General features: G+C 37.5%; 1 protein-coding gene across 34 annotated transcripts in view; it reads left to right on the plus strand.

The window, feature by feature from the left end:
- Positions 1-26967, plus strand: part of TTN (titin) — a 245121-nt gene that overhangs the window by 155293 nt on the left and 62861 nt on the right. For all 34 annotated transcript variants that reach the window (XM_082285106.1, XM_082285116.1, XM_082285134.1 and 31 more), the window contains 56 exons: positions 747-1013; positions 1161-1258; positions 1393-1561; positions 1666-1932; positions 2112-2378; positions 2470-2748; positions 2839-3247; positions 3352-3476; positions 3572-3838; positions 4501-4770; positions 4966-5268; positions 5393-5695; positions 6055-6242; positions 6325-6439; positions 7023-7307; positions 7592-7743; positions 7871-8018; positions 8124-8301; positions 8395-8516; positions 8615-8902; positions 8996-9292; positions 9394-9580; positions 10106-10221; positions 10314-10613; positions 10839-11138; positions 11226-11331; positions 12407-12603; positions 12703-13008; positions 13105-13383; positions 13787-14086; positions 14186-14488; positions 14586-14957; positions 15055-15357; positions 15825-16124; positions 16221-16517; positions 16617-16901; positions 16987-17280; positions 17670-17969; positions 18073-18381; positions 18473-18663; positions 19150-19579; positions 20122-20430; positions 20843-20991; positions 21083-21115; positions 21214-21343; positions 21464-21763; positions 21851-22168; positions 22254-22550; positions 22640-22939; positions 23615-23929; positions 24020-24168; positions 25024-25174; positions 25263-25544; positions 25636-25938; positions 26044-26346; positions 26465-26746. In XM_082285106.1, coding sequence (XP_082141232.1) covers positions 747-1013; positions 1161-1258; positions 1393-1561; positions 1666-1932; positions 2112-2378; positions 2470-2748; positions 2839-3247; positions 3352-3476; positions 3572-3838; positions 4501-4770; positions 4966-5268; positions 5393-5695; positions 6055-6242; positions 6325-6439; positions 7023-7307; positions 7592-7743; positions 7871-8018; positions 8124-8301; positions 8395-8516; positions 8615-8902; positions 8996-9292; positions 9394-9580; positions 10106-10221; positions 10314-10613; positions 10839-11138; positions 11226-11331; positions 12407-12603; positions 12703-13008; positions 13105-13383; positions 13787-14086; positions 14186-14488; positions 14586-14957; positions 15055-15357; positions 15825-16124; positions 16221-16517; positions 16617-16901; positions 16987-17280; positions 17670-17969; positions 18073-18381; positions 18473-18663; positions 19150-19579; positions 20122-20430; positions 20843-20991; positions 21083-21115; positions 21214-21343; positions 21464-21763; positions 21851-22168; positions 22254-22550; positions 22640-22939; positions 23615-23929; positions 24020-24168; positions 25024-25174; positions 25263-25544; positions 25636-25938; positions 26044-26346; positions 26465-26746 — 13893 coding nt within the window. The remainder of the gene's footprint in view (positions 1-746; positions 1014-1160; positions 1259-1392; positions 1562-1665; positions 1933-2111; positions 2379-2469; positions 2749-2838; positions 3248-3351; positions 3477-3571; positions 3839-4500; positions 4771-4965; positions 5269-5392; positions 5696-6054; positions 6243-6324; positions 6440-7022; positions 7308-7591; positions 7744-7870; positions 8019-8123; positions 8302-8394; positions 8517-8614; positions 8903-8995; positions 9293-9393; positions 9581-10105; positions 10222-10313; positions 10614-10838; positions 11139-11225; positions 11332-12406; positions 12604-12702; positions 13009-13104; positions 13384-13786; positions 14087-14185; positions 14489-14585; positions 14958-15054; positions 15358-15824; positions 16125-16220; positions 16518-16616; positions 16902-16986; positions 17281-17669; positions 17970-18072; positions 18382-18472; positions 18664-19149; positions 19580-20121; positions 20431-20842; positions 20992-21082; positions 21116-21213; positions 21344-21463; positions 21764-21850; positions 22169-22253; positions 22551-22639; positions 22940-23614; positions 23930-24019; positions 24169-25023; positions 25175-25262; positions 25545-25635; positions 25939-26043; positions 26347-26464; positions 26747-26967) is intronic.

Here is a 26967-nt window from a genome sequence, read left to right on the forward strand (position 1 = left end):
CATATATACAATACTGAACTGGTAGATAACTTTCCTGATTAAAAAAGCCACCTAATTAAAATCTCTACACTTCAAAGAAGGGCTCAACAAGGGAAAACACTGGATGGAAATGTGTCAGATGTGGGAGATGAAGCAGTTCTTAGGGTTTCCAGGGCTTTGCTGCAGACTTGAACATTAAATTGGCCTCAAGAGGACCCACAAATGCTGGCCTTTGTGGCTCTCAGTGGCTTTTTCTGTTCTTTTGCATATCCAGAAACCTATGAGAGTATAACTGCACCATCAGTCAAGGAACATAACATTGTCTGTATACTTGTACTGCTTGCAAGCTGTGTATCAAGAAGTAAAAGAGCTGCACACACTAATCCAGTAATTCAAGGAAAAATTGAAAAAACCCCAAATATTCTCCAAGTTCACAGTATAACTTGAGACTCACTGAGATCACATGGATATGGTTCAGCTAAAGAAATTGAGTTGGAAGGCTTTGTAAATAAAAAACCCATGGACAAGAATATCATTCAGTCTAATCTTACAGTAGGCTGAAAATGAGGAAATTACCTGAATTACCAAAAAATGTGTGTGCATTAAAAATAAAAAATATTTTAAGAAGCCTTCAGTAGGGACATCTAAGAACCTTTTTGACTATTCAGTCAAGGAAAACCAGTAAACAGCATGGGACATTTCTGTACAAGCAGAAGACTGGCTGTAATTTAGATCTTTTCTATCAGAAATGTATCTGTTTCTTTTAGAACCCCCAGTTGAATTTACTAAACCTCTTGAGGACCAGACTGTTGAAGAGGAGGCCACTGCAGTACTGGAATGTGAAGTTTCCAGGGAAAATGCAAAAGTTAAATGGTTCAAAAACGGAGAAGAAATTCACAAATCAAAGAAGTATGATATAATTTCTGATGGCAGGGTCAGAAAACTCATCATCCACGGCTGCACACTGGATGATGCAAAAACATATGCCTGTGATGCTAAGGATTTTAAGACGTCATGTTTTCTCAATGTGGAGCGTGAGTAATTTAAGATTTCTACAAAATGTCTAGGTGCTATAAAAGCAATGTACTAATGTGTATGATTGGCAGTAATATCAACATTGGCAATTTTTTACTTATCTAGCATAGACTTCCTTTGACTAAAAGTTTTCTATTCTCTTACAGCTATTCGCATTGAGTTCCTGAAACCCCTGACTGACCTTGAGGTTAAAGAAAAACAATCTGCTCGGTTTCAATGTGAGATTTCTCGTCCAAATGTCAAGGTCTGTAGTACCACTTTTTAATCTGAGTAACTCCTTCAGCTAGAGGGGAACACCTTATTATATATTGCTATAAAAGAACACACTGAAATCTATGATGAGGATGATAATAACCATGTTAATTTGTTCTGAAACAGGTGAAGTGGTTTAAGGATGGCGTGGAAATTAGAAAAGGCAAAAAGTATGACATAATTTCTAAAGGTGCAGAACACATTCTTGTCATCAGTAAATGTGTCTTTGATGATGAAGCTGAATATTCCTGTGAAGCAAAAACAGCTCGAACTTCTGGCCTACTTACAGTGATAGGTAAGTGATAGTGTTTTAGAATCCAGTATCTGAACAATAAAAAATGTGAGAGTGGGGTTTTTTAATGACAGGCTTTCATCATCTTTCAAAATTCTTTTTTGCAGAGGAAGAGGCCGTTTTCACAAAAAATCTTCCTGACCTTGAAGTAAATGAAGGTGACACTGTAAAATTGATCTGTGAAGTTTCAAAGCCTAATGCTGAAGTCACTTGGCTTAAAGGAGATGAAGAGGTGCCTGATGGTGGTAGATTTGAACACATTGCTGATGGTAGAAAGAGAATTCTTGTTATACATAATGCTCATCCTGAAGATGCTGGCAAATACACTTGCAAGCTCCCAAGCTCAAGTACGACAGGGAAACTTACTGTACATGGTAAGAGCGCTACGTTGGTGGGCTTTTATCCTGGAAAAAAAGAATAAAATTTAAACCATTAAAAAATCAGTAATAATACACAACTTGGTTATTCCATTCACAACTAAAAATGAAATAAAATAAAATATAAAATAAAATAAAATAATAAAATATGTATCTACAAAAATGTTTTCTTTCAGAACTTGCAGCAGAATTTCTTACCAGACCACAAAATCTTGAGGTGCTTGAAGGAGAAAAAGCTGAATTTGTCTGTTCAGTATCCAAAGAAGCCATTACAGTACAGTGGCTGAGGGGTGACACAGTCCTGGAGCCTGGTGATAAGTACGACATCATTTCAGATGGCAAAAAGAGAACACTTGTGGTTAAAGACTCTATTCTAGGAGATACAGGAATGTATACTGTGATGGTTGGTGATGCTAAAGCTACAGCACACTTAGCAGTGATTGGTAGGTTTTATTTTAACAATGTCTAGGTGCACGTTTTGTTGCATTCTTTATACTACATGATGTCCTATTTCTTCTGTTTTCTCAATTTCAGAAAAACTCAAGATTATAACTCCTCTTAAGGACCAAGAAGTTAATGAGTGTCAAGAAGTTATCTTCAACTGTGAAGTCAATAAAGAGGGTGCCAAAGAGAAATGGTACAAAAATGATGAGGCAATATTTGATAGTGCAAAGTACATTATTGTTCAGAAGGGTGTAGTCTACACTCTCAGAATCAGAGATGCAGAGTTGAAAGATCAAGCTACCTACACCATCTCACTGACAAACCAGAGAGGTGAACACGTTAAAAGCTCTGCTGCCTTAAAAGTATTAGGTAAGTAAGTTGCACTACATTAAAATTGTTTCATCATTTACGTTCAATTTCATATGCGGATGTAAAAATGTTCACTTTTTGTCATAACAGAGGAGGATCTCAGAATTGTTGAGCCCCTTGAAGACATTGAGACCATGGAAAAGAAAACCGTCACATTCTGGTGCAAAGTCAATCGCCTTAATGCAACTCTCAAATGGACAAAGAATGGAGAAGAGATCACGTTTGACAGGCGCATTTTGTACAAAATTGATAAATTCAAGCACTCATTGATCATTAAAGACTGTGGATTTATAGATGAAGGTGAATACACTGTTACTGCTGGGCAAGACAAATCAGTTGCAGAGCTTATCATCACAGAAGCACCAGCAGACTTCACTGAACATCTTCAGGACCAGACTGTCACTGAATTTGATGATGCTGTCTTTACGTGCCAGCTTTCCAAAGAGAAAGTCAGTGTAAAATGGTACAGAAATGGAAGAGAAATCAAAGAAGGCAAAAAGTATGTGCCTTTTTATTATGCTTCTGAATGTGCTAAACATGCTTGTTTTACTTTATTGCTTTGTCTGGAAACTAAAATACTGCTTATTTTTCTCTCCTATAAAGATACCAATTTGAAAAGGATGGAAATCTGCACAGATTAATCATAAAAGACTGTAGACTAGATGATGAGTGTGAATATGCCTGTGGAGTGGATGACAGGAGATCTAGGGCAAGACTTTTTGTTGAAGGTATGTGTAAAATTGAATGGGATTTATTTCTGCATTATTTAATAATAGTAGAAACAATAAAAAAATTATACCGAATAAATTAACATTTCTTTCAGAAATCCCCGTTGAGATTATTCGACCACCACAAGATATTTATGAAGCTCCTGGTGCAGATGTCATCTTCATGGCTGAATTGAACAAAGATGGTGTGGAGGTCAAGTGGTTGAGAAACAACATGATTATCATCCAAGGTGACAAACATCAGATGATGAGTGAAGGGAAGGTCCACAGGTTGCAGGTGTGTGACATAAAGCCCCGTGACCAAGGGGAATACAGATTTATCGCCAAAGATAAGGAAGCTAGAGCTAAGCTTGAATTAGCTGGTAAGTTGCTTGCTTTGTGCTGCTTTTATAAAATCTTAGATTAGTGAATTCCTGTTTAACTAAATTGATTTTTGGTCTTTCAAAGAGTTGAACTAAAATGAATATACAAGGAGTCTGAGAAAAGTGTTAAAATATTTGAAGTTTGTTTAACAAATCTGTAAAACTATATGAATATGAATTTAAACAACAAACATTTTTTGTTATACCATGCTTATGTAGCTGTTGACGAAAATATGTCTCTTTCCAGTGTGCATATAGCAAAGAGCAAGATTTAAGCTTAAAGGAGCTTTAAGCTTTTCATTAAGTCACTAAAAAATATGAAAATTATTTGGCCTACTCATTTAAGTCATTTAAGACATTTAATTCCTAATTTGTCTATTTTACAGAATCGACCAATAAAATAATTAAATTAGTTCTCAAAAAGCAACTCTTTCTTTCCTGATTTTATAGGAGGACACAGTACATACCAACCAGCCTGTATTTCTTTCTCTGGACTTGTCCAATGAGTCTATGAAGGATTTCCTTAGAATTTGCTCCTTTTTTTACTCCTTTAGAATTAGCTCCTTTTACTTTTCTATGTTAGCTTCTTTGCTGACTGCACAAATATATCAATTTTTAATATATATATGCAAGTACTGACTTTTCACATTCATCTTTCTTAGCTGCACCCAAAATCAAGACTGGTGATCAAAATCTTGTGGTTGATGTTGGGAAGCCTTTAACTATGACTGTCCCGTATGATGCCTACCCAAGAGCAGAAGCCGAATGGTTGAAAGCAGGGGAAAGTCTGCCCACAACAACTGTTGATACAACAACTGACTGCACTACCTTCAAAATTCATGAAGCAAAGAAATCAGATAAGGGAAGGTACAGGGTTGTGCTTCGAAACAAACATGGCCAGGCAGAAGCATTCATCAATGTAGAGGTCATTGGTAAGTACTCATATTATTAAAACCTTGGTTAGCATTATTTCACAGAATAAAAAGCTTTTATTGAGGGGGAAGCCCTCTGCTTCCCTTCATGGGGAAGCTGTAGATCATATTGAGGTCTCCCCTCAGACTCCTCTTCTCTAGCCAGAGGGACAAAAATAGATGCAATGCCCTGAAGTACTGTCATATCTTTAATAGATGTTCCAGGTCCAGTTAGAAACTTGGAAGTCACTGAAACTTATGATGGTGAAGTTGGTCTCGCATGGCAAGAACCAGAAAGTGATGGTGGAAGTAAAATTATAGGCTACGTCGTTGAAAGACGTGATGTCAAGCGTAAGACCTGGATTGTGGTCACAGATCGTGCTGAAAATTGTGAATACACTGTTACTGGACTTCAGAAAGGAGGAGTTGAATACCTCTTCCGTGTTAGTGCACGCAACAGAGTGGGCACTGGTGAGCCAGTGGAAACAGACACACCTGTGGAAGCTAAGAGCAAATTTGGTGAGCAGAAGTTATGAAAAACTCAGTGTTTGATGGCTGTGTAAGAAAAACAGTTACAAATGCTAACAATAGGTAAAACCTACATACCTTCTTTTTCCTTTTTTCATCCTAAAATAAAATGCAGATGTTCCTGGTCCTCCTCAAAATGTAGAAGTTACTGATGTGAACAGGTTTGGAGCCACACTTAGCTGGGAACCACCTGAGTATGATGGAGGATCTCCGATTACTGGCTACGTTATTGAACTGCGTAACAGAGCTACCATCAGATGGGAGCCAACTATGACCACAGGAGCTGATGAACTGTCAGCTGTCCTGACTGATGTTGTGGAAAATGAAGAATATTTCTTCAGAGTAAGAGCTCAAAACATGGTTGGAGTTGGCAAACCAAGTCCTGCTACACGTGCAGTAAAAATCATGGACCCAATAAGTAAGTATGCAAAGTATGTGTAATTATGATTCCATTATGAGACGGGAGCATTTTGGATGCTATGCATGCAGGAAAGTTTAGTTGATGAATCCGTGTGCTGCAAATACTGTGTACAGTCAGATTTTCCCTTCTTTTATCCTTCAAACATAGCAGCGGGAGTACCTTGCTACCATTTGGTTTAGTAAGAACTTCAAATATTTTTTCCTCTGAAGTTAGGATCCAACCTCAGTTTTAAAAATCGGTTTAGAAAAAGCTATGCAAAGGCTTTAAAAAGAGTACTGTAAGGTTGAAACAGTTAATTTGCAGAACCATGCTCCTTTATCAGTTGTGCAAATGTATTTGTTTCACATTTTTTTCAGAGAGACCAAGTCCTCCCATTAACCTTGAGCATTCAGATCAAACTAAGTCATCAGTTCAGCTCACATGGGAACCTCCTCTCGAAGATGGAGGAAGTCCAATCTTAGGCTATATTGTTGAAAGGCAAGAGGAAGGAACAGACAAGTGGATTCGTTGTAATCCTAAACTAGTACCTGCTCTTACTTTTAAGGTATGATGTTCTCTTCATCAACAGGTAAAATATGTAGATCATCTTTAATATGAGTTAGTAAATGATTGTTCGTGCTTTTTAGGTAACTGGATTGAAACAAGGATCCAGTTATTACTACAGAGTCTCAGCAGAAAATGCAGCTGGTGTGTCTGACCCAGCAGAGGCTATTGGGCCATTAACTGCAGATGATACTTTTGGTAAGCCATATGCTATTTATTAAAAACAATTAATCAGATAAGGCACACAGTTAAAGTGCATCTTGTGGGTAATATGTATATTTTTCACCAGATAACTGGCACACCTGAGACATTTGAGATTATGAGCTATTTCTCCTCCATTATGAATTCTGCAGATAATTATCTGTACTATTAGATAGAGGCCTGTTAGGTTGCCTGAGGAGCAAGGCATGACCTTTTGTCTCCTGACCTACCTTTGTGGAAGGTGAGAGGTAACAGAAGGAAAGAAAGGCAGAAGGAAAGAGAAGATACCTGAAAAGAAAATTAAACAATGCTGAGTTTTTACATTAAAGGGTAAATCAGATGTCATACTTTTTAATACTAATCTCCCTTACCATCTCACATATTTTTTTAAAAACCCAAAACATTTAGCCAGAAGAGGTAGGGAGTCGTAAGACAAAGCTAGGTTTAGACAGGCCGAGATACAGCAAGCTAGACCTGCAGGCTGAGATACAGTCAGAATCAGCCTCTCAACACAATTATCATTAGCCGTGTTTATAACATCTCAAAATAATTCATTTAATCCATTTTCCTTTTTTTCCAGTTGGACCTACAATGGACCTAAGTGCATTTAAGGATGGGCTGGAAGTTATTGTTCCAGAGCCAATCAAGATCCATGTTCCCACCACTGGGTACCCTGTGCCAACTGCCACATGGTCTTTTGGTGACCAAGTCTTAGAAGAGGGTGATCGTGTGAAAATGAAGACCACTGCCTCCTTTGCAGAACTTGTAATTACTCCGAGTGAGCGCCCAGACAAGGGAATTTATTACTTAACATTAAAAAACCCTGTGTCATCTGTTTCAGGAGAAATTAAAGTTAATGTCATTGGTAAGTGAACATGTATGTATTCTAGCAATAACATTCCATATTTTTCTTGCTAAAATTTATTTAGGTTAATAATGTGTAATCTCACAACATCCAACCAAGTGTATTAAAATAGAACTGAAAACTAAAAGTCCTTCCTCAAAAAGCCTCTTTTCTAGTTTTCAATATGCAGCTTTTTTGTTTAAAGAGGAATGACTTAACAAGACTAAGTCTTCTGGTAGATACATTACATAGAGATCATCTATCAAACACCAATTACAAAATAATGCAATTTCTGTGACTTCTAGCCTGTCCAAGTGCACCAAGAGAACTCAATGTTTTAGAAGTACTCAGGAGTACAGTACAGCTCGCATGGGAACCTCCAGAAGATGATGGCGGAAGTCCAGTTACTGGCTATATCATTGAAAAACGTGAAGTAAGCCGGAAAACATGGAGCAAAGTAAGTTCATTCTTTCTCATTTAAATTTCTACTGCTGTATTATTTCCACTGAGTTTTGTGTCTTATTTTGGTAATCACTCTTTGGAAATAAATTTTGAAAACACATTGCAACCTTTCTTCTCTTTAGGTTATGGATCATATTGTTGACCAAGAGTTCACTGTACCTGACCTTGTCCAAGGGAAAGAATATTTATTCAGAGTTTCTGCATGCAATAAATGTGGCCCTGGAGAACCTGCATATATTGATGAACCTGTAAATATGTCAATACCAGCAAGTGAGCATATTTGAAATTTTGCTGATTTTCTTCAAAATAAGATGTAAAAATAATCTATCTTCCTTAGATTGGTTTCTAAGACCCCATGTTTTTAATTTTTAATAGCGGTTCCCGACCCACCAGAAAATGTTAAATGGAGAAATCCAACATCAAAAGGAATCTTCCTAACATGGGAGCCTCCCAAATATGATGGTGGTGCCCGCATTAAGGGTTATCTGGTAGAAAAATGCCAACGTGGTACAGACAAGTGGGAGATATGTGGGGAGCCTGTTATTGAAACAAAGTAAGTAAATCGACACAGTAGATATATCCTCTTAACTAATTGTGCCATCCTCACCACTCTAAATACCTGAATTTTTAAAATTTTTTTTAACAGAATGGAAGTAACAAAGCTCAAGGAGGGAGAGTGGTATGCTTATCGGGTTAAGGCTTTGAACAGAATGGGAGCGAGTAGGCCAAGTAAGCCAACTGATGATATTCAGGCCATTGATTCAAAAGGTAACTACTTCACTTGCTAAATTGCCATAGATGCTTTATTTTTACCAGTCTCTGAACTACTGTTTCTATAACAACATTTTCATTCTCTCCTAAATCAGAGGCTCCAGAAATTTTCTTAGATGTGAAGCTTCTTGCTGGACTCACTGTGAAAGCTGGAACCAAAATTGAGCTGCCAGCTAAAGTAACTGGAAAGCCTGAGCCCCAGATTACTTGGACCAAAGCTGACAAAATTTTGAGACCTGACAACAGAATCACCATTGAAAGCCAGCCTAATCATTCTACAGTCACTATTACAGACAGCAAGAGGAGTGACAGTGGAACCTATATTATAGAAGCTGTAAATTCCAGTGGACGTGCTACTGCTGTTGTTGAAGTTAATGTTCTTGGTATGCATGTATTTTATGTTGTTTGTATAAATCGTTAGTAACGTACCACAGTATGCATGCAGAAGATTAACATTCACATCTTGTCCTCTACAGATAAACCTGGTCCACCAGCTGCATTTGATGTATCAGAAATTACAAATGAATCCTGCCTTCTGACATGGAATCCTCCACGAGATGATGGGGGTTCTAAAATTACCAACTACGTCCTTGAGAAAAGAGCTACAGACAGTGAAATATGGGACAAGTTGTCATCAACTATTAAAGACACAAAATTCAGAGCTACTAATTTAACTCCTCATAAAGAATATGTGTTTCGAGTCAGTGCTGAGAACATGTATGGTATTGGGGAGCCAGCACAGTGCAGCCCCATCATTGCCAAATATTCATTTGGTTAGTTAATTAAATTAATGTTAAATTATTACAGTATTTTAACAGGAAAAAAAACCCCTATCTGATGGGTTTGGTTTTTCTTTGTTTTTTAATTTATACAGATCCACCAGGCCCTCCAACAGGTCTCAAGCCTACAGAGGTCACTAAAGATTCAGTCACTTTAACATGGAATGAACCAGATGAAGATGGTGGCAGCCCCATAACTGGATACTGGGTTGAAAGATATGATCCTGAGCAGGATAAATGGATAAAATGCAACAAAATGCCAGTGAAAGATACAACATTCAAGTAAGACTACAGTCAGTTTAGGCTGAAATAGGTCACAGAGACATAAAAACGTAACATCAGCTTTTAAAATAAGTTTTACATTGTTCCTACTCTTTTTTTTCTAGTTTCTGTAAGTTTTGATCCAACTACCCCTAGTTGGTAGTTAGTTTTATCGAAGAGTGTCTTTACTGAAGAATTAATCAAGTCTTGTATCTTAATAATTTCTGTGCTTATTCTTAAGATACTCTAAAACAGCAGACATGGCCATCTCAAGTATCAATTTACCAAAATCCTTAGTTTTTTTCTTCTGATACTATTATTAACTAAAAACCATGCAATATGTGAAAATCCACGATGGTACTCAAAACATTTGTTTCTGTCATGGTGCACCATTTTAGTGTTGACAATGTATTGACATCATTAGCAATAATTTGGGTATTTTTAGATTTTCCAAGTAATCTGTAGTATGAAGAGTGGAGAGAATAATGTTTTAGAAATTAATTAATGTCTAGGTTTGGTTTAATCAAACTTAATTTCTATTTCCAGAGTTAAAGGTCTTACAAATAAGAAGAAATATAAGTTCCGTGTCTTGGCAGAGAATCTTGCAGGACCTGGAAAACCAAGCAAGGAAACAGAGCCAATCTTAGTGAAAGATCCAATCGGTATAATAAACACATTTTTTAATGATTTAATTTAGCAACAACAACAACAAAATTGTTTTCAATGACATAATTAATATTGGACTCTTGTCTAGATCCACCATGGCCTCCCGGAAAGCCAACTGTGAGAGATGTTGGCAAGACATTCCTAACCCTGAACTGGACGAAGCCAGAACACGATGGAGGGGCAAAGATTGAATCTTACGTTATTGAACTGCTGAAGACTGGAACCGACGAGTGGGTGAGAGTGGCTGAAGGAGTTCCCACAACTGAACACTTCCTCAAAGATCTTATGGAGAAACAAGAATATTCATTCCGTGTAAGAGCTGTGAACAGGGCTGGCGAGAGTGAGCCCAGTGAACCCAGTGACCCTGTGCTGTGCAAGGAGAGGCTCTGTGAGTACTGTTTCAGAATGCACTGCTACTCCAAATACACTGTCTCTGACTTTAAAAAATCCCCATGTCTGTCTGTGTCTTTGTAGGTACCAAATGAACTCTTATGAAGTACTAAAATCTGCCCTGCTTCAGTTCAGGAAATACAAAGTTTTGATAGTTTTGATCTTCCAAGATCTTTCATGGGAATTGCAACATCCTGGTTTACCTTCTTTTTCTCTTTTGCAGACCCTCCTTCACCACCCCGGTGGCTTGAAGTTATTAATATTACTAAAAACACAGCAGATCTTAAATGGACAGTACCAGAAAAAGATGGGGGTTCCCCAATTACCAACTACATTGTTGAAAAAAGAGATGTAAGGCGGAAAGGTTGGCAGACAGTTGACACGACAGTGAAAGATACCAAGTACACAGTGAGCCCACTGACTGAAGGCTCATTGTATGTGTTCCGTGTGGCTGCTGAAAATGCCATTGGACAGAGTGACTACTGTGAAATTGAGGACTCAGTGCTTGCTAAAGATACCTTCAGTAAGTTTTGATTCGCTTACTGAGTGATCAGTAGCTCACATATCATGAATTCATAGTCTTCTAATGTGTGCACTTTTTTTATGTTAGCAACCCCTGGACCTCCATATGCCCTTACAATAGTTGAAGTGAAAAAAGGCCATGTTGATTTAAAATGGGAACCACCTAAGAATGATGGTGGCAGACCGATTCAAAGGTAAGATCATTTTAAGTTTGTGTAGGCTCCTGTAGATAAACATCTTTTAACAAATGAAGATATTTCTCTCAAAATATTTGTTTTAAATGGACACATTTTATATAAAAATGAGGTGGATGGATGTAAGAGAAGCCATGTGGTCAAAGCAGTGAAGGGTTTTATTCTAAAATGTGGAAATTATGCAAATAAAATACCTAATGTGCCTGAACAATGAATGTGTGTCAACATCCTCAAAACAGCATTTAATAATACTGAACTGTGTATTAAAAAAACAAAAAAAAGCTGCCATAGTTTCCTGTTCCTCCAGAATAGTAGCCACTTAGACTCATCTATCAAGTAATATTGTTGCATTTTCCTTCTGCCTTAGTTTCTCATTCAAACTGTATGCACTCAGCTAAAATCAACTTACCTCTTTTCTGTCCATTTTCTTCTTTATAATACATTTCAAACAGACTGTTTTACTCCTCTGGGTTGATTCTAACTTGTCTTTTTCTTTGCTTACCAAAGTATCTGTACTCTGAAATTTATCCTGACTGTCAGTTAGATTTTTCCTCTTTATAGTTTCATTCTTCCTCTCCTTCCCAATCACAGTAAGCACATCTGAACCCACAAGTACAGAGATCTGCCTGAAGCAACAGAAGTCACTTGTATTACTTTGCTATAGCCTGTCCTAAGCAGAATTTTGACAGCCGAATAATAGTATCCACAAATACTCTCAATGGACTGACCACTGAGATTCAAACTAGCAAAGATACAAGTACAGCTTGGAGGTTCTTTTGCCTCTGCAGCTCTCTACAACCTGAGAACACACTTCAGTTCTAAAATACAGAGCACAGTTCAAGAACTGACTTTCAGGCCTGGGTCTGTCAGTGATGTCAGCCCTATTAGGGGCTGAGACCTACTAGAACTAAGTGGCTAATGTCTGAAGAAAAGTTCATTGAATCTATTACCCATGATTCTCTTTACTTTTCCACTGTCTAAACTATTCTAATCTCTTTTCATCTGTTTTCTTGAACGAGAAGTCTGAAGTGTTCCTATTTCAAGTGCCTGACAGTATTTTCCCCAATCTATTCAGATATGTTATTGAAAAGAAGGAAAAGTTAGCCACTCGCTGGGTAAAAGCTGGGAAGACAGCTGGTCCAGACTGCAATTTCAGAGTGACAGATGTCATTGAAGGTACAGATGTACAGTTCCAGGTTCGTGCAGAAAATGAAGCTGGATGTGGTCATCCCAGTGAACCAACTGAACTTGTCCATATTGAAGATCCAACAAGTAAGTAGAATAATACAGTGTATGAATTTCAGAAGCAGTGTACTGTGGAGAACAGATATTCTGGGAGGAAAATCACACAATACTTTTCCATTTCTGCAGGCCCTCCTTCACCTCCTCAGGATTTACATGTCACAGATGCAGGCCGAAAGCACATTTGCATTGCATGGAAACCTCCTGAGAAGAATGGTGGTAGTCCTATTATTGGATACAATGTTGAGATGTGCGAAGCAGGAACAGAAAAATGGATGCGAATCAATTCTCGTCCAATTAAAGATCTAAAGTGTAAAGTGGACGAGGGTGTTGTTCCAGACAAGGAATATGTGCTAAGAGTCAGAGCTGTCAATGCTGTTGGAGCTAGTGAGCCATCAGACATCTCAGAAAAAGTTGTTGCCAAGGACCCAGACTGTAAGAATAGATTCCTTTTTCTTTTTTTTTGGATCTGCATAACTAAAAAGAATGGTGTTTGGCAACTTTTTAATAACATTATGCTTGCTTTTACAGGTAACCCAACCATTGATCTAAAAACTCGTGACATTGTTGTTGTTAAAGGACAGAAACTAAGTATCCCTGTACCCTTCAGAGCTGTTCCATCCCCAACTATAACATGGCACAAAGACGGCAGAGAGTTGAAAGCTGGTGACAGAACAACAATGAAGAGTGACTATACCTCTGCATTGCTTGAAGTGATAGATAGTGTTCATGCTGATGCTGGTGTTTATACTATTACACTCGAGAACAAGCTGGCATCAACAACTGGTTCAGTCAATGTCAAAGTCATAGGTAACTACATTATTCCATTCTGAGAAATATACTTATCTTCACTTGGGCCCTGCAGCTGACAGAAGAAAAGACTAGAAAGATACTTCTTCCAGGTGTACAAATCACTTCAACTCAGACACATGTAGATTGCTATACAGGCAATGTTACGAAGTCCCATGAAACACCACCTTACCTCGAGTTGCCCTAACTATTCAGTGGCTGCTGAAAGCCCAATTATTTTGAATATAAAAATGTTTTAAGAATTCTGAGAATTTTTCACCTTTGAGAACATATATTTGGGAACATAAAATATGCTGTGTACTCCATATTTGTGGTCTTTGCTTTCTGCAAAGCAAAGCAATGAAATATAATTTAGCTAAATATCTATTTAGCTAAGTAATTTTTTCATTCTTATTTAAAACAGGTCCACCTGGACAGTGTAAAGACATTAAGGCAAGCGAAGTAACTAAGAATTCTTGCAAGGTATCCTGGGAGCCTCCAGACTTTGATGGTGGTACTCCTATTTTACATTATGTTCTGGAACGCAGGGAAGCAGGTCGTAAAACATACATCCCAGTCATGTCTGGTGAAAATAAGCTTTCATGGCAAGTCAAAGATCTTATCCCAAACTGTGAATATTACTTCCGTGTTAAAGCTGTCAATAAGATTGGAGGAGGTGATTATCTTGAACTAAGAAACCCAATCATTGCAGAAGACCCGAAACGTAAGTTTGTCTTTCTCTTTAATAATCTTAAAAATTGAATTTTAAATAAAATCTTCATACTTCTTTTCTCATATGATCTTTTGATCTACTCTTTCACAGAGCCCCCAGATCCACCTGTCGACCTTGAAGTCCATAATCCAACATCAAAATCAGTAACTCTTACATGGAAACCACCCCTGTTTGATGGTGGAAGCAAGATCATGGGCTATATAATAGAAAAGCTTGCTAAGGGCAAGGAGAGGTGGGAGAGATGCAATGACTATCTGGTACCCTTACTAACTTACCCAGTGAAAGGCCTTGAGGAAGGAAAGGAATATCAGTTCCGTGTTCGTGCTGAGAATGCTGCTGGCATCAGCGAGCCTTCTCGGATTACTCCTTTTGTGAAAGCTGTGGATCCTATTGGTATGAATTTCTCATTTGATCATTTTTATTAATTGCCATACATCCTCAGACATACTGAAAAATTCTACATTCCATTTCTCATTCTGTGTTATTACAGAGGCTCCAAAAGTCTTTCTTGCTGCAAACCTACAGTCTGGCCTTGAGGTGAAGAGAGGTGATGAGATCATACTTGAGGCACATATTTCAGGATCACCCTATCCATCTATCACTTGGCTGAGGAATGATGAAGTTATCAGACCAGAGGATATCAAAAAGAGAGTAATAGCACCTAAAAAGAAGAGGGGCGAAGCTGAAGAAGAGAAACCTTTCCAGCTTTCACTGCCAGAACGTATGAGTGTAGACAACCATAAGGAAGGAGAGTCTATACTATCAATTCGTGACTCCATCAGAGCTGACCATGGCACATTTACAATTAAAGTAGAAAATGATCATGGAGTTGCAAAAGCCTCATGTGAAGTCAATGTGTTGGGTATGTAAAGAATGTCCTCAAAACACCTAGTTGTTCAGAGTACTAGGTAAGAAGTGCACAAGATGAGTACTCATAATTTTTCTTGGTTTACTGACAGATACACCCGGGCCTCCAGTCAACTTTGTATTTGAAGATTTGAGGAAAAATTCTGTCATTTGCAAGTGGGAACCTCCCCTTGATGATGGTGGAAGTGAAATCCTGAACTATGTACTGGAAAAGAAAGACAATACAAAAGCTGAAATGGGCTGGGTCACTGTCAGTGCAACACTCAGGCATTGCAAATTCCATGTAACAAAACTGATTGAAGGAAAAGAATATCTATTCCGCGTATTTGCTGAAAATAGAGTTGGAGCAGGACCACCATGTGTTTCAAAACCAATGACAGCTAAAGATCCTTTCTGTAAGTTTTAATTTTGGAGAACAACCTTTTCAGAAAGCAAAGTGTGAAACTAAAGAGACTCTTAGAATACTCAGCTTTATCTGTGTGGATGTTTCCCAGAAGAAACATGGCTATGTGATAATTATTGCACATTTTAAACCATTGAAATATAGGGAAATATCAAAAATATTCTAATTTCAATAATAAACGCATAAGAATGATGATCACAGTCATAAAACTTTACACTTAAAACACTTAACATCTGAATAGTGACATTCTCTGTGCTTCATAGACTAGTATTCTTACCAAAGAGACAACCATTGCAAATTTCATTGCTGGTTGCTGTTGGGAATCAAAGATTCTAAGAGAGCAGAAAAACTATGAATTACTTAAAATTAGTTATTTCTTAAATCTTAGTTCTCTCTTAGCTTTGCGTAAGCTCTGAAGAGACAGCAATGATGACAAAACCACCTTTTTTCTTTTTTCAGCTCCACCAGATGCACCTAATAAGCCTGATGTGGAAGATGTAACCAGCAACAGTATGCTGGTTAAGTGGAACGAACCAAAAGATAATGGCAGCCCTATCATAGGATACTGGATTGAAAAACGTGAAATTAATAGTACTCATTGGGCTCGGGTCAACAGGAACCTTGTGAATGCTCTGGAAGTAAAAGTTGAAGGACTGTTGGAAGGTTTAACTTATATCTTTAGAGTATGTGCTGAAAATGCAGCCGGCCCTGGTAAATTTAGTCCACCATCAGATCCAAAAACTGCACAGGACCCAATAAGTAAGTGGCTTAGCAGAAGCTAATAGCAGACAGTTGACAAGATAGGATTCATAGCCTTTAACTTTGATTTACACTTATTTGTTTATTTATTAATAGTGCCACCTGGTCCACCGATTCCAAGGATTGCTGATACAAGTGCAACGTCTATTGAGCTAGAATGGGCACCTCCTGTGTACAATGGTGGTGGAGATATCACTGGTTACCACGTGTACAAACAACTGGTGGGAGTAAATGAGTGGTCACGATGTACAGCAAAACCCATTAAGGTTCTACAGTTTACTGTTGGAGAAGTCAGAGAAGGTGCAGACTATAAACTCCGTGTTACTGCACTCAATGCAGCTGGCGAAGGACCACCTGGGGAAACTGAACCCGTAACTGTTGCAGAACCTAAAGGTATTGCAATTGTATTATTTTTAAGAAATATCCATCTGCTTAAAAAGTTGGTTTAAATCCCTCTCTTCAACTAATGAAGTGCTTCCCTTTCTTCCACAGAGCCTCCCACTGTTGAGCTGGATGTTTCTGTGAAAGCAGGCATTCAGGTCATGGCTGGGCAGACTATTAAAATTCCTGCTACTGTGACAGGGCGTCCTACTCCCACCATTGTATGGGCTGTGGAGGAGGGTGAATTAGACAAAGATCGAGTTGTTATTGAAAATGTCGGCACAAAATCTGAGTTAACCATTAAGAATGCATTGAGAAAAGACCATGGAAGATATGTAATTACTGCTACCAATAGCAGTGGTTCAAAATCTGCAGGAACCAGAGTAGAAGTATTTGGTAAGAAAAATACTTTCTCAAATTTAATAAGCTTTTCTTTTGTTCAGTATGGGCTTTACCTTACTTGTTTGATTTTGTTTTTCAGATGTTCCCGGACCAGTCCTTGACCTAAAGCCAGTGGTCACAAACAGAAAGATGTGTTTGCTTAACTGGTCTGATCCTGAAGATGATGGTGGCAGTGAAATCACAGGCTTCATTGTTGAAAGGAAGGATGCCAAAATGCATACATGGAGACTGGCTGTAGACACAGACAGATCTAAATGTGATATTACAGGTCTAATTGAAGGGCAGGAATACAAATTCCGTGTTAGTGCCAAGAACAAATTTGGTACTGGTCCACCTGTTGAAATAGGACCCATTCTTGCAGTTGATCCATTAGGTAAGATGACTAATCATACAGGGTTTTTAAAAAGAAAAACATCAATGTCAGATTAATAAGACAATATTGTTGTCTTCTATACAGAAAGTGTGTTTATTTTTCAACTACATGGATAGGTATCTGCCTTAGATTCATTAATGCAGTCAGATTTCTGAATCAGTTCTCTGAAGTTAATGTGGTCCTTTACATAGCAAAATACTGGTGCCTACTGACTCAGTGCTTGTTACCTTTTTCTTCACATACATGAGAAACTTTATACTAGCCATAATCATACTCAGATTCTTTACATGCAAAAACTATGGTTTTAAAAGGCCAGAGCTACTGCATTCATATGATTTAAAATTCTCTGATATTTTAATTTTCTTTTATTGTAATTTATCTGTTAATAGGTCCTCCAACAGCGCCTGAGAGGTTCATGTACACAGAGAGGACAAAGTCATCCATTACACTTGATTGGAAGCCACCACGCAGCGATGGTGGCAGTCCCATCTTAGGTTATATTGTTGAGAAGAGGAGACATGATTCAAAAGATTATGAAAGAGTTAATGCAAGGCTCTGTCCAAAAACATCTCTTCTCGTTGATAAACTGGATGAACTTCATATGTATGAATTCCGTGTGAAAGCTGTCAACGCGATTGGAGAAAGTGAGCCATCACTGCCCCTCAATGTAGTTATACAGGATGATGAAGGTATATCAGCTTTAAAGAAATCCATATAAATATCTTCGGAACACTTCAAGGCAATTTCTCTGCTTCATCTCCATCTTCACCATGTCACTTTCCTTCTTTTCAGTACCTCCAGCTGTTACGTTGCGTTTGGCTGTGAGAGGAGATACTATCAAAGTCAAGGCAGGAGAACCAGTTAACATTCCTGCTGATGTAACAGGTCTGCCAATGCCAAAGATTGAATGGGACAAGAATGAAGTTTTAATTGACCAAACATCCGATGCACTTAAGATAACCAAGGAAGAGATATCTAGAAGTGAGGCAAAAACTGAACTTATCCTGCCTGCAGCAGTGAGGGATGATAAAGGCACTTACACTGTGAGAGCGTCCAATCGTCTTGGCACTGCATTTCGCAATGTGCATGTCGAAGTGTATGGTAAGGATGCAACATTTTAATAAAATGACAGCTAATAAAATGCCTTTGCCTTTTTTTAAATGTAGTTCCATGCTCTATTGCTTTCATACAGATCGTCCTTCTCCACCAAGAAATCTTGCAGTTTCTGATATTAAAGCAGAATCATGCTATTTAACATGGGATGCACCTCTTGATAATGGTGGTAGTGAAATTACCCATTACATTATTGAAAAACGTGATGCTAGTAAGAAGAAATCTGAGTGGGAAGAAGTCTCCAAAGGCGCTGTTGAGAGAAGATTTGGGGTAATTTATAAAATATCTTTATTAAATAGTTTAGTATGCATAAAAAATAACAATATTACATATGTAATGGAAACTGCCACTTGCATAGGTGCCTGTATTTATGCTCCATTTAGACTACAGAATTACTGGATGAATGTTTCCCATCCAAGTATCTATGTTATCCCTCACGTGACAAAACAAAAGAAATTGTTCATTTTTGCTACTTAACCTCAGCTGAGCTAGAAAGAAGACACCTTCCTTTACGTTTTCCAGAATTATTCATTTTTTTACCAACTGCAAGAACAAACATAATGACATTTTTATTTATGTTCAGTCCTATGGATATGAAATAAGAGTATCCTCAGGCATCACATAGAACTGTGTAGTACATAAACATAGGTATGCCAGTGAGATTGCAAGATAGAATTTAAAGTGAAAAATTCTGCATAACTCCAAAGAAGTTGAATTGGAAAGTAGCCAAGAATTGTTTTAAATCCTCTTTTTCAGGTATGGAATCTTGCAACAAATGAAAAATATCAGTTTAGAGTCCGGGCTGTAAACAAATACGGAATAAGTGATGAATGCCTCTCAGAGAAAGTTGTTATTAAGGATCCCTATGGTCTTCCTGGACCTCCTGGAAAGCCAAAAGTTTTAGATCGCACCAGATCATCTATGTTGGTGACTTGGGAGCCTCCTTTGGACAATGGTGGCAGCCCAATAACTGGCTATTGGTTGGAGAAGAGAGAGGTGGGAGGCGTCTACTGGACACGTGTCAACAGGGCTCCAGTAACAAAACCATCAGTAAAAGGTCTAGAGCACAATGTGCTTCGTTTGGCTGAAGGTGTCGAATACCAGTTTAGAGTTATGGCTGAAAATCTTGCTGGAATTGGCCCTCCCAGTGAACCATCAGATCCAGCTTTGGCAGCAGATCCCATATGTAAGTATATCATTTGTATGACTGTGTTAGAGGACTGTATCACAGCAGAACAAAAAATGTGCTACTATTACTTATTTTTAATTTCTTAATTAAAATTAATTATTAATAATGAAGTATTAATTTATTAACATTAATCAAAGGCTTTGTTTGCATTAAACCTAAGAGAATAAATTGACACAAAGTTTCCTGATTTTAAAATCTTAAAAATAATTAGCTTTAATTTTAATTTTTCCCTCTTTTATGTACCTAATACAGTGGTTACACCAGTGTAGGCATTGCCAAATAAACTTCAGTTCAGAATCATATTTTTATATTATTGTTTTATCTTACTGTTAAACAGTTCAATACTTATGCCTTGTACCTTAAGTACCCCTTGCTAATATGGGTAATACTTGTAATTGGTATGCACTTTCTAGGATCTACACTCTATATACAGGTAAAGAAATGAAAATACTTGCATTCTTCTAGAAACTATCTAGAAAAGTAGGAAGACAAGAAGACAGTAACAGTCAGATAATTTTTACTTGCTCTTGTATTGCCAGTTGTTCCTGGTCCACCATCTTGCCCAGAGGTCAAAGACAAAACCAAATCATCTGTAGCACTTGCATGGAAGCCTCCTCAAAAGGATGGTGGGAGTCCTATAAAAGGATATATTGTTGAAATACAAGATGAAGGTAGTACTGAGTGGAAGAAGGTGAATGAAGGAGACAAACTCTTCCCTACTTGCGAATGTGTTGTTCCCAACTTGAAAGAGCTCAGAAAATACCGATTTAGGGTGAAAGCTGTAAATGCTGCTGGAGAATCAGAGCCAAGTCCTGCAACATCAGAGATACCTGTCCAAGATATTCTAGGTGAGAGTTCTGAGAACTGATTTAGGTATTTGTATCTAAATGCCACTTACAGCTGTGAATGTTCAAAAAGGATGACAAGCAAGCCAAAGTCAGAACAGAATAAACAATTATACAGGAATGTAGGAAAAGATTGACACACATTTTTGAAAGTGTCATGATGTCCATTACCAGGGAATGCTCCATTAGGAAACTGATCAGCACCTACAGTCATACTAACGAAATACTGCTTATTTTATGAAGAATTTACAGCAGCAAATTTTTCTGGTTTTATAATTCCCAGTTTCCTTTTTGCATGGCCAACCCGTCTCACATGAACATGCGTTCCACATGTTTCTGGGGGATTTCAGCTCAGTGATGATGGAAATTTATTTTCAGTATCACTTAAAATTTATATATTTAAATATTTTTGCAGAGGAACCAGAAATCTTCCTTGATCTTGGAGCACAGGATTTGCTCTCTTGTCGTGCTGGCACAACAATTAAAATCCCAGCTGTTATCAAGGGTCGTCCAGTTCCTAAAACATTTTGGGAGTATGAAGGAAAAGCAAAAACAGCAGCAAAGGTTAGTAAAAGTAATAGCTTTTTTTCTACACCTGTTTCTAGACATTTAAGCCTATTGCCTTTTACATTTATATTATTTTCCATGTTTATAGGAGGGAGGTCATAATGTACCTGAAGAAGCTCAGGTAAAGCAAGCAATTTTTTTTAACCTCACTATTGTAGTATTTTTGAAACAAATTTTCAAAGTTGATCTGTAACTTCTCTTTCTTCCTATAATACACAGGTGAAAGCAACTGATACACGTTCAGAGATTATCATCCCTGACTGCAACAGAAGTCATTCTGGACGATACAGTATTACAGCAAAAAACAAAGCAGGACAAAAAACAGTGCACGTCAGAGTCAATGTGCTTGGTATGGCTTGCATATATTGAAGTATTCAAATATTAGGGGAGTTTTTTTATTATATTTTTTTAATTGTATTTTTCTACATACTTCTGTAAAATTGTGTCTGTTTTACTTTTATCTTAACAGATGTCCCTGGTCCACCAAAAGACCTAAAAGTAAGTGATATCACAAGAGGTAGCTGTAAACTTTCATGGAAGATGCCAGATGATGATGGTGGCGATAGAATCAGAGGCTATGTTATAGAGAAAAGAAATATTGATGGGAAGGCCTGGACTAAAGTCAATCCAAACTGTGGCAGTACTTCATTTGTGGTACCTGATCTCATAGCTGGCCAAGAGTATTTCTTCCGGGTACGTGCAGAAAACCGTTTTGGAGTTGGCCCTCCTGCAGAAACCATCCAGCGGACCACAGCCAGGGATCCAATTCGTAAGTAAAATTAAAGTCAAACAAATCCTTTAAAACCAGATGGTACTGTATAATGTATTTATTCACACTTCTGTTTTGGTTGTGAAGATCCTCCTGATCCACCTATTAAACTGAGGATTGGCCTTGTAACCAAGAACACAGTGAGCCTGACGTGGAAACCACCAAAGAATGATGGTGGAGCTCCTGTTACACATTATAATGTTGAATGTCTCCGCTGGGATCGTACTGGAGAAGTGAAAGAGTCTTGGAAGCAATGCAACAGACGTGATGTGGAAGAAACAAAGTTTACTGTTGAGGATCTTGTAGAAGGTGGAGAATATGAATTCAGAGTCAAAGCTGTAAATATAGCAGGTCCTAGCAGACCTTCAGCCACTGTTGGCCCACTTGTTGTCAAAGACCAGACGTGTAAGTACTGATACTAGTAAATACAAATTCCATTTTAAAATCATGAAGTATTTTTGTATGCTATTTTTTCAACATTTTGTTGTAGGTCCACCATCTATTGAGCTCAAAGAATTTATGGAAGTTGAAGAGGGAACAGATGTTAAAATTGTGGCCAAGATAAAGGGTGTACCCTTCCCCACATTAACATGGCTAAAAGCTTCTCCAAAGAAACCAGGTGACAAATCACCAGTGGTGTATGATCAACATGTCAACAAGATCGTTGATGAAGATACTTGCACTTTATTGATCCAACAGTCTCGCAGAAATGATACAGGCTTATATACTATAACAGCTGTAAATAATTTGGGAACTGCTTCAAAGGAGATGCGGCTGAATGTTCTGGGTACGTATCAAAATCTCTTACAATTACATTAATTAATAGCATTCTTTTGATACTTGATTAATTCTTCTTTATTAAAATGTATCTTTTAGGTCGTCCTGGACCTCCAGTAGGACCTATTAAATTTGAATCCATTTTGGCTGATAAAATGACAATATCATGGCTTCCTCCATTAGATGATGGTGGTTCTAAGATTACGAATTATGTTATAGAGAAAAAAGAAGCAAATAGGAAGACATGGGTACCTGTTACTAATGAGCCTAAGGAATGCATATTCACTGTTCCCAAGTTGATGGAAGGCCATGAATATGTGTTCCGCATTATGGCACAAAACAAATACGGTATTGGAGAACCTTTGGATAGTGAGCCAGAAACAGCACGAAACCTTTTCAGTAAGTAGAAATAAGCTTTCAAGTGATGTCAGTTGTTTCCATATGCTGGTATGTGTGGAGCATCTGTTAAATACCTCTACTACTTTCTCTCATCACTAAATTTCTAGAATAGCTTGAAGAGTTTTAGCAGTAGTTCCTGGTTCTTAAAAGCATGTGTAGTGCTTAAAAATACTTTTCTCCCTTCTTGTGTTATATTAAAATACAATCTCAATATTTTTAAGGCTTAAATATACAAATAAGTGTTTACCTGATAAGATTCAGCTTACTCTATTGTATTTGAGACATTATTAAACTCATAGCCCATGAAGAATTAGTTTCCTGCCTTTAGTTTTGAAAGATAAATTAGACAGATTAGCTCTGACATAGAAGGAATGTTAGGCTGAAAAGAGAAAATGGTTCTTAAAACAGCAAGTGTTAGGCTGGGCACTAAAATGAGATAGTGATCCAGAAAGGCTAGGAAAAAAAATTTGATGATTTTTATTTGAAGGAAGGGTATTTTTCACAGAATTATGTGTACCTGAATAGGGGTGAGAAACTGAATGAGGGAAGAAATTTTGTGCAGATGGGTAACCACCTAGTGCAATGGTGACCTTGTGAGTGCATAGCTCTTTTACACTTAGCTATTTCTATATATCTTTAACGTAATTTTTTACAAGCTATTTTTTTTTCCCTCAGCTGTCCCTGGACCTTGTGACAAGCCAACAGTTAGCAGTATAACACGTGACTCAATGACTGTAAACTGGGAAGAACCAGAGCATGATGGTGGCTCTCCTATTACTGGTTACTGGTTGGAGCGCAAAGAGACCACCGGAAAGAGATGGACCAGGGTTAACAGAGATCCTATCAAGCCTATGGCACTGGGGGTTTCATACAAAGTTACAGGCCTTATTGAAGGCTCTGAATATCAGTTCCGTGTTTCAGCTATCAATGCGGCTGGTGTTGGCCCACCAAGCATGCCATCTGATCCAGCACTTGCTAGAGATCCTATTGGTAAATATTTTAAACTTTCTTTTCAAAATTTGAAAGTATTCAAATGAGAACATATAATATATTGTTATGCTGTATGATGATATTTTTCAGCCCCACCTGGCCCTCCTATACCAAAAGTTACTGATTGGACAAGGTCTTCTGTAGACTTGGAGTGGACTCCACCAGTAAAGGATGGTGGTTCTAGAGTCACTGGCTACATTGTTGAGTTTAAAGAGGAAGGAAAGGAAGAATGGGAACGGGTAGGTTGAAAACCATTACTACAGAATCTGCACTTCTTCTCTCTGTGTCTATCAAAATGAATTGCTCCAGAAAAAAAATTTCTTTAAAAATGTTTACTATTCAAGTTATTTTGTAAAAGTTTGCACCATAATTATCTTCATATGTTTAAAATACAAGACCAAGCTTGCCCTTCTTCAATATTAAGTTAACTTTGCAATCACCAGATGTAGAATTTTATAATTTCTAATTAAAGATGTGGGAATATATGTAGGTAATATTTTATAAAAAAATGGAGAAGACCTAGTTAGAACTGTCAGAAAAGTAGTCCTCACTGGTATCAGTGTCAAAGCATTTACAACTACTGTGTCTCTACATTTTATTCATTTTTTTCAATAGTGCATTACTGAAAATTTAACTGGTGCACACCTTGGCTATTTTTTATATCTCCATAAACATATGGGTGCATTTTTAGTAAGACCTACATTTCCTATACTGTTTCCAGGTAAAGAGACTTTATATTGGGTTTTGAAAAGAGAAGAACAGAAATCCCTTTTCTTGTTGCTCTCACTTATATGAGTTTATGTGTCCAAAAATACATGTAATTATTCTGTGACCAGACTACTGTAATTGCTGTAACAACCTTCTATGTTAGAGCACATTAAAAAAAAGAAAAATCTTCAGAATAGCTTGTAGATCCATGTCCTGTATTTCTCTAAAAATTTCTGAAGAGTTCTATGTGGGCTAGATCCATGTATGCTTAATACTGTCATGTGATTGTAAATCTTAAATAATATCGAATGTAAGATTTGTTTCAAACTCTGCAAAGAAATTGATGATATCTTGATGCTTGCTGACGTTACAATGTTTTCTTCCAGGTAAAAGATAAAGAAATTAGAGGAACCAAGTTTGTTGTGACAGGATTAAAAGAAGGCTGTTTTTACAAATTTAGAGTTAGAGCAGTAAATGCTGCTGGCATTGGAGAACCTGGAGAAGTTACAGACATTATTGAAATGAAGGACAGAATTGGTATTTACAATTTTGATTTACATTTTTAGTACTTCGAACTCAAAGTAAGAAAAAAAAATTCATTGACCTTTTTGTTCTTGTCCCTCAGTGGCTCCTGATATTAATTTGGATGCAAGTGTCAGGGACAGAATTGTTGTTCATGCTGGAGGAGTAATTCGGATCATAGCATATGTCTCAGGAAAACCACCTCCAACGGTGACTTGGAGCAGGGATGAGCATGCTTTGCCAGAAGAAGCCAAAATTGAAGAAACAGCTATTAGTTCTTCTTTAGTCATCAAGAATTGCAAAAGGAGTCACCAGGGTTTATACACTCTTCTTGCTAAAAATGACGGTGGTGAGAGGAAGAAGACAATTATTGTTGATGTGCTAGGTAAATTGCTATTTCAGTGCTTGTGAACAAGTACAATTTCATAAGATTCAGCATGTGTGCTTCAATACTCCATTTTTTTCTTTGCTTTCAGATGTGCCAGGCCCAGTTGGAATGCCACTCCTTACGGAGAATCTAACCAATGACTCTTGTAAATTGTCATGGTTTGCTCCAGAAGATGATGGTGGTTCTCCTATTACCAACTATATAATTGAAAAACGTGAATCTGACCATAGAGCTTGGACTCCAGTGACCTGCACAGTTACAAGACAGAATGCTACTATTCAGGGACTCATTCAAGGGAAAGCCTACTTTTTCCGAATTGCAGCTGAAAATATAATTGGCATGGGTCCTTTCACAGAAACAACAAAAGAGATTCTCATTAGAGATCCAATAAGTAAGAGTATTTTTGAGTTTGGATAACTGTCATATGAGATTAATACACAAGAAGATTCTGAATGTGCAGAGAAATGAATCTACCTTATTTTTACTTTATTCACAGCTGTTCCTGACCGTCCAGAAGACCTGGAAGTAAAAGCAGTCACCAAGAACTCTGTTACGCTAACTTGGAACCCTCCAAAATATAATGGAGGCTCAGATATCACCATGTACGTTCTAGAGAGCCGTCTCATTGGAAAAGACAAATTCCACAAAGTTACAAAGGAGAAAATGCTTGATAGGAAATTCACTGTAGAAGGCTTGAAAGAGGGTGACACCTATGAGTATCGTGTGAGTGCTTGCAATATTGTAGGGCAAGGCAAGCCATCATTTTGCACTAAACCAATCACGTGCAAGGATGAAATTGGTACGTTTCTTTTACATATTTCTTTTAAAAATAGTAATTACATTTACTGATTCCTTACTTTTTTGTATTAATATTGCTGACATTTGTGGGCATTGCGTATTTTAATATTGTCTTTCAGCTCCTCCCACACTTGACCTTGACTTTAGAGACAAACTTATTGTCCGAGTTGGTGAAGCTTTCAGCTTGACTGGACGTTACTCAGGCAAGCCTGCACCAAAGGTTACTTGGCTAAAGGGTGATATTGTTGTGAAAGAAGATGACCGAATAAAGATCAAGACAACTCCTACAACTCTTTGTTTGGGAGTGCTAAAATCTGTCCGCGAAGACACAGGCAAATATTGTGTTACTGTAGAGAACAGCACAGGATCAAGAAAAGGATATTGTCAAGTTAATGTTGTTGGTAGGTTTTACTGAATAACAATATGGTCTGGGATTTTTATTTGTGATTAGAATTCATTGCATTTTATAAAATTTAAGTATTGAAATGTGTTCTTTATTACAATAATTTGATTTACTGCATTCTCAATTATACTAAAAAGCTATTTATTAATTCTGAGCACATATTTAACTCTGGATTAGTTTATTCATTAGTTTATTATTAATTTAATGTCTCTACATGCG

Source organism: Coloeus monedula (genome assembly GCF_965178545.1).
Source record: "Coloeus monedula genome assembly, chromosome: 7".
Lineage (NCBI taxonomy): Eukaryota > Metazoa > Chordata > Aves > Passeriformes > Corvidae > Coloeus > Coloeus monedula.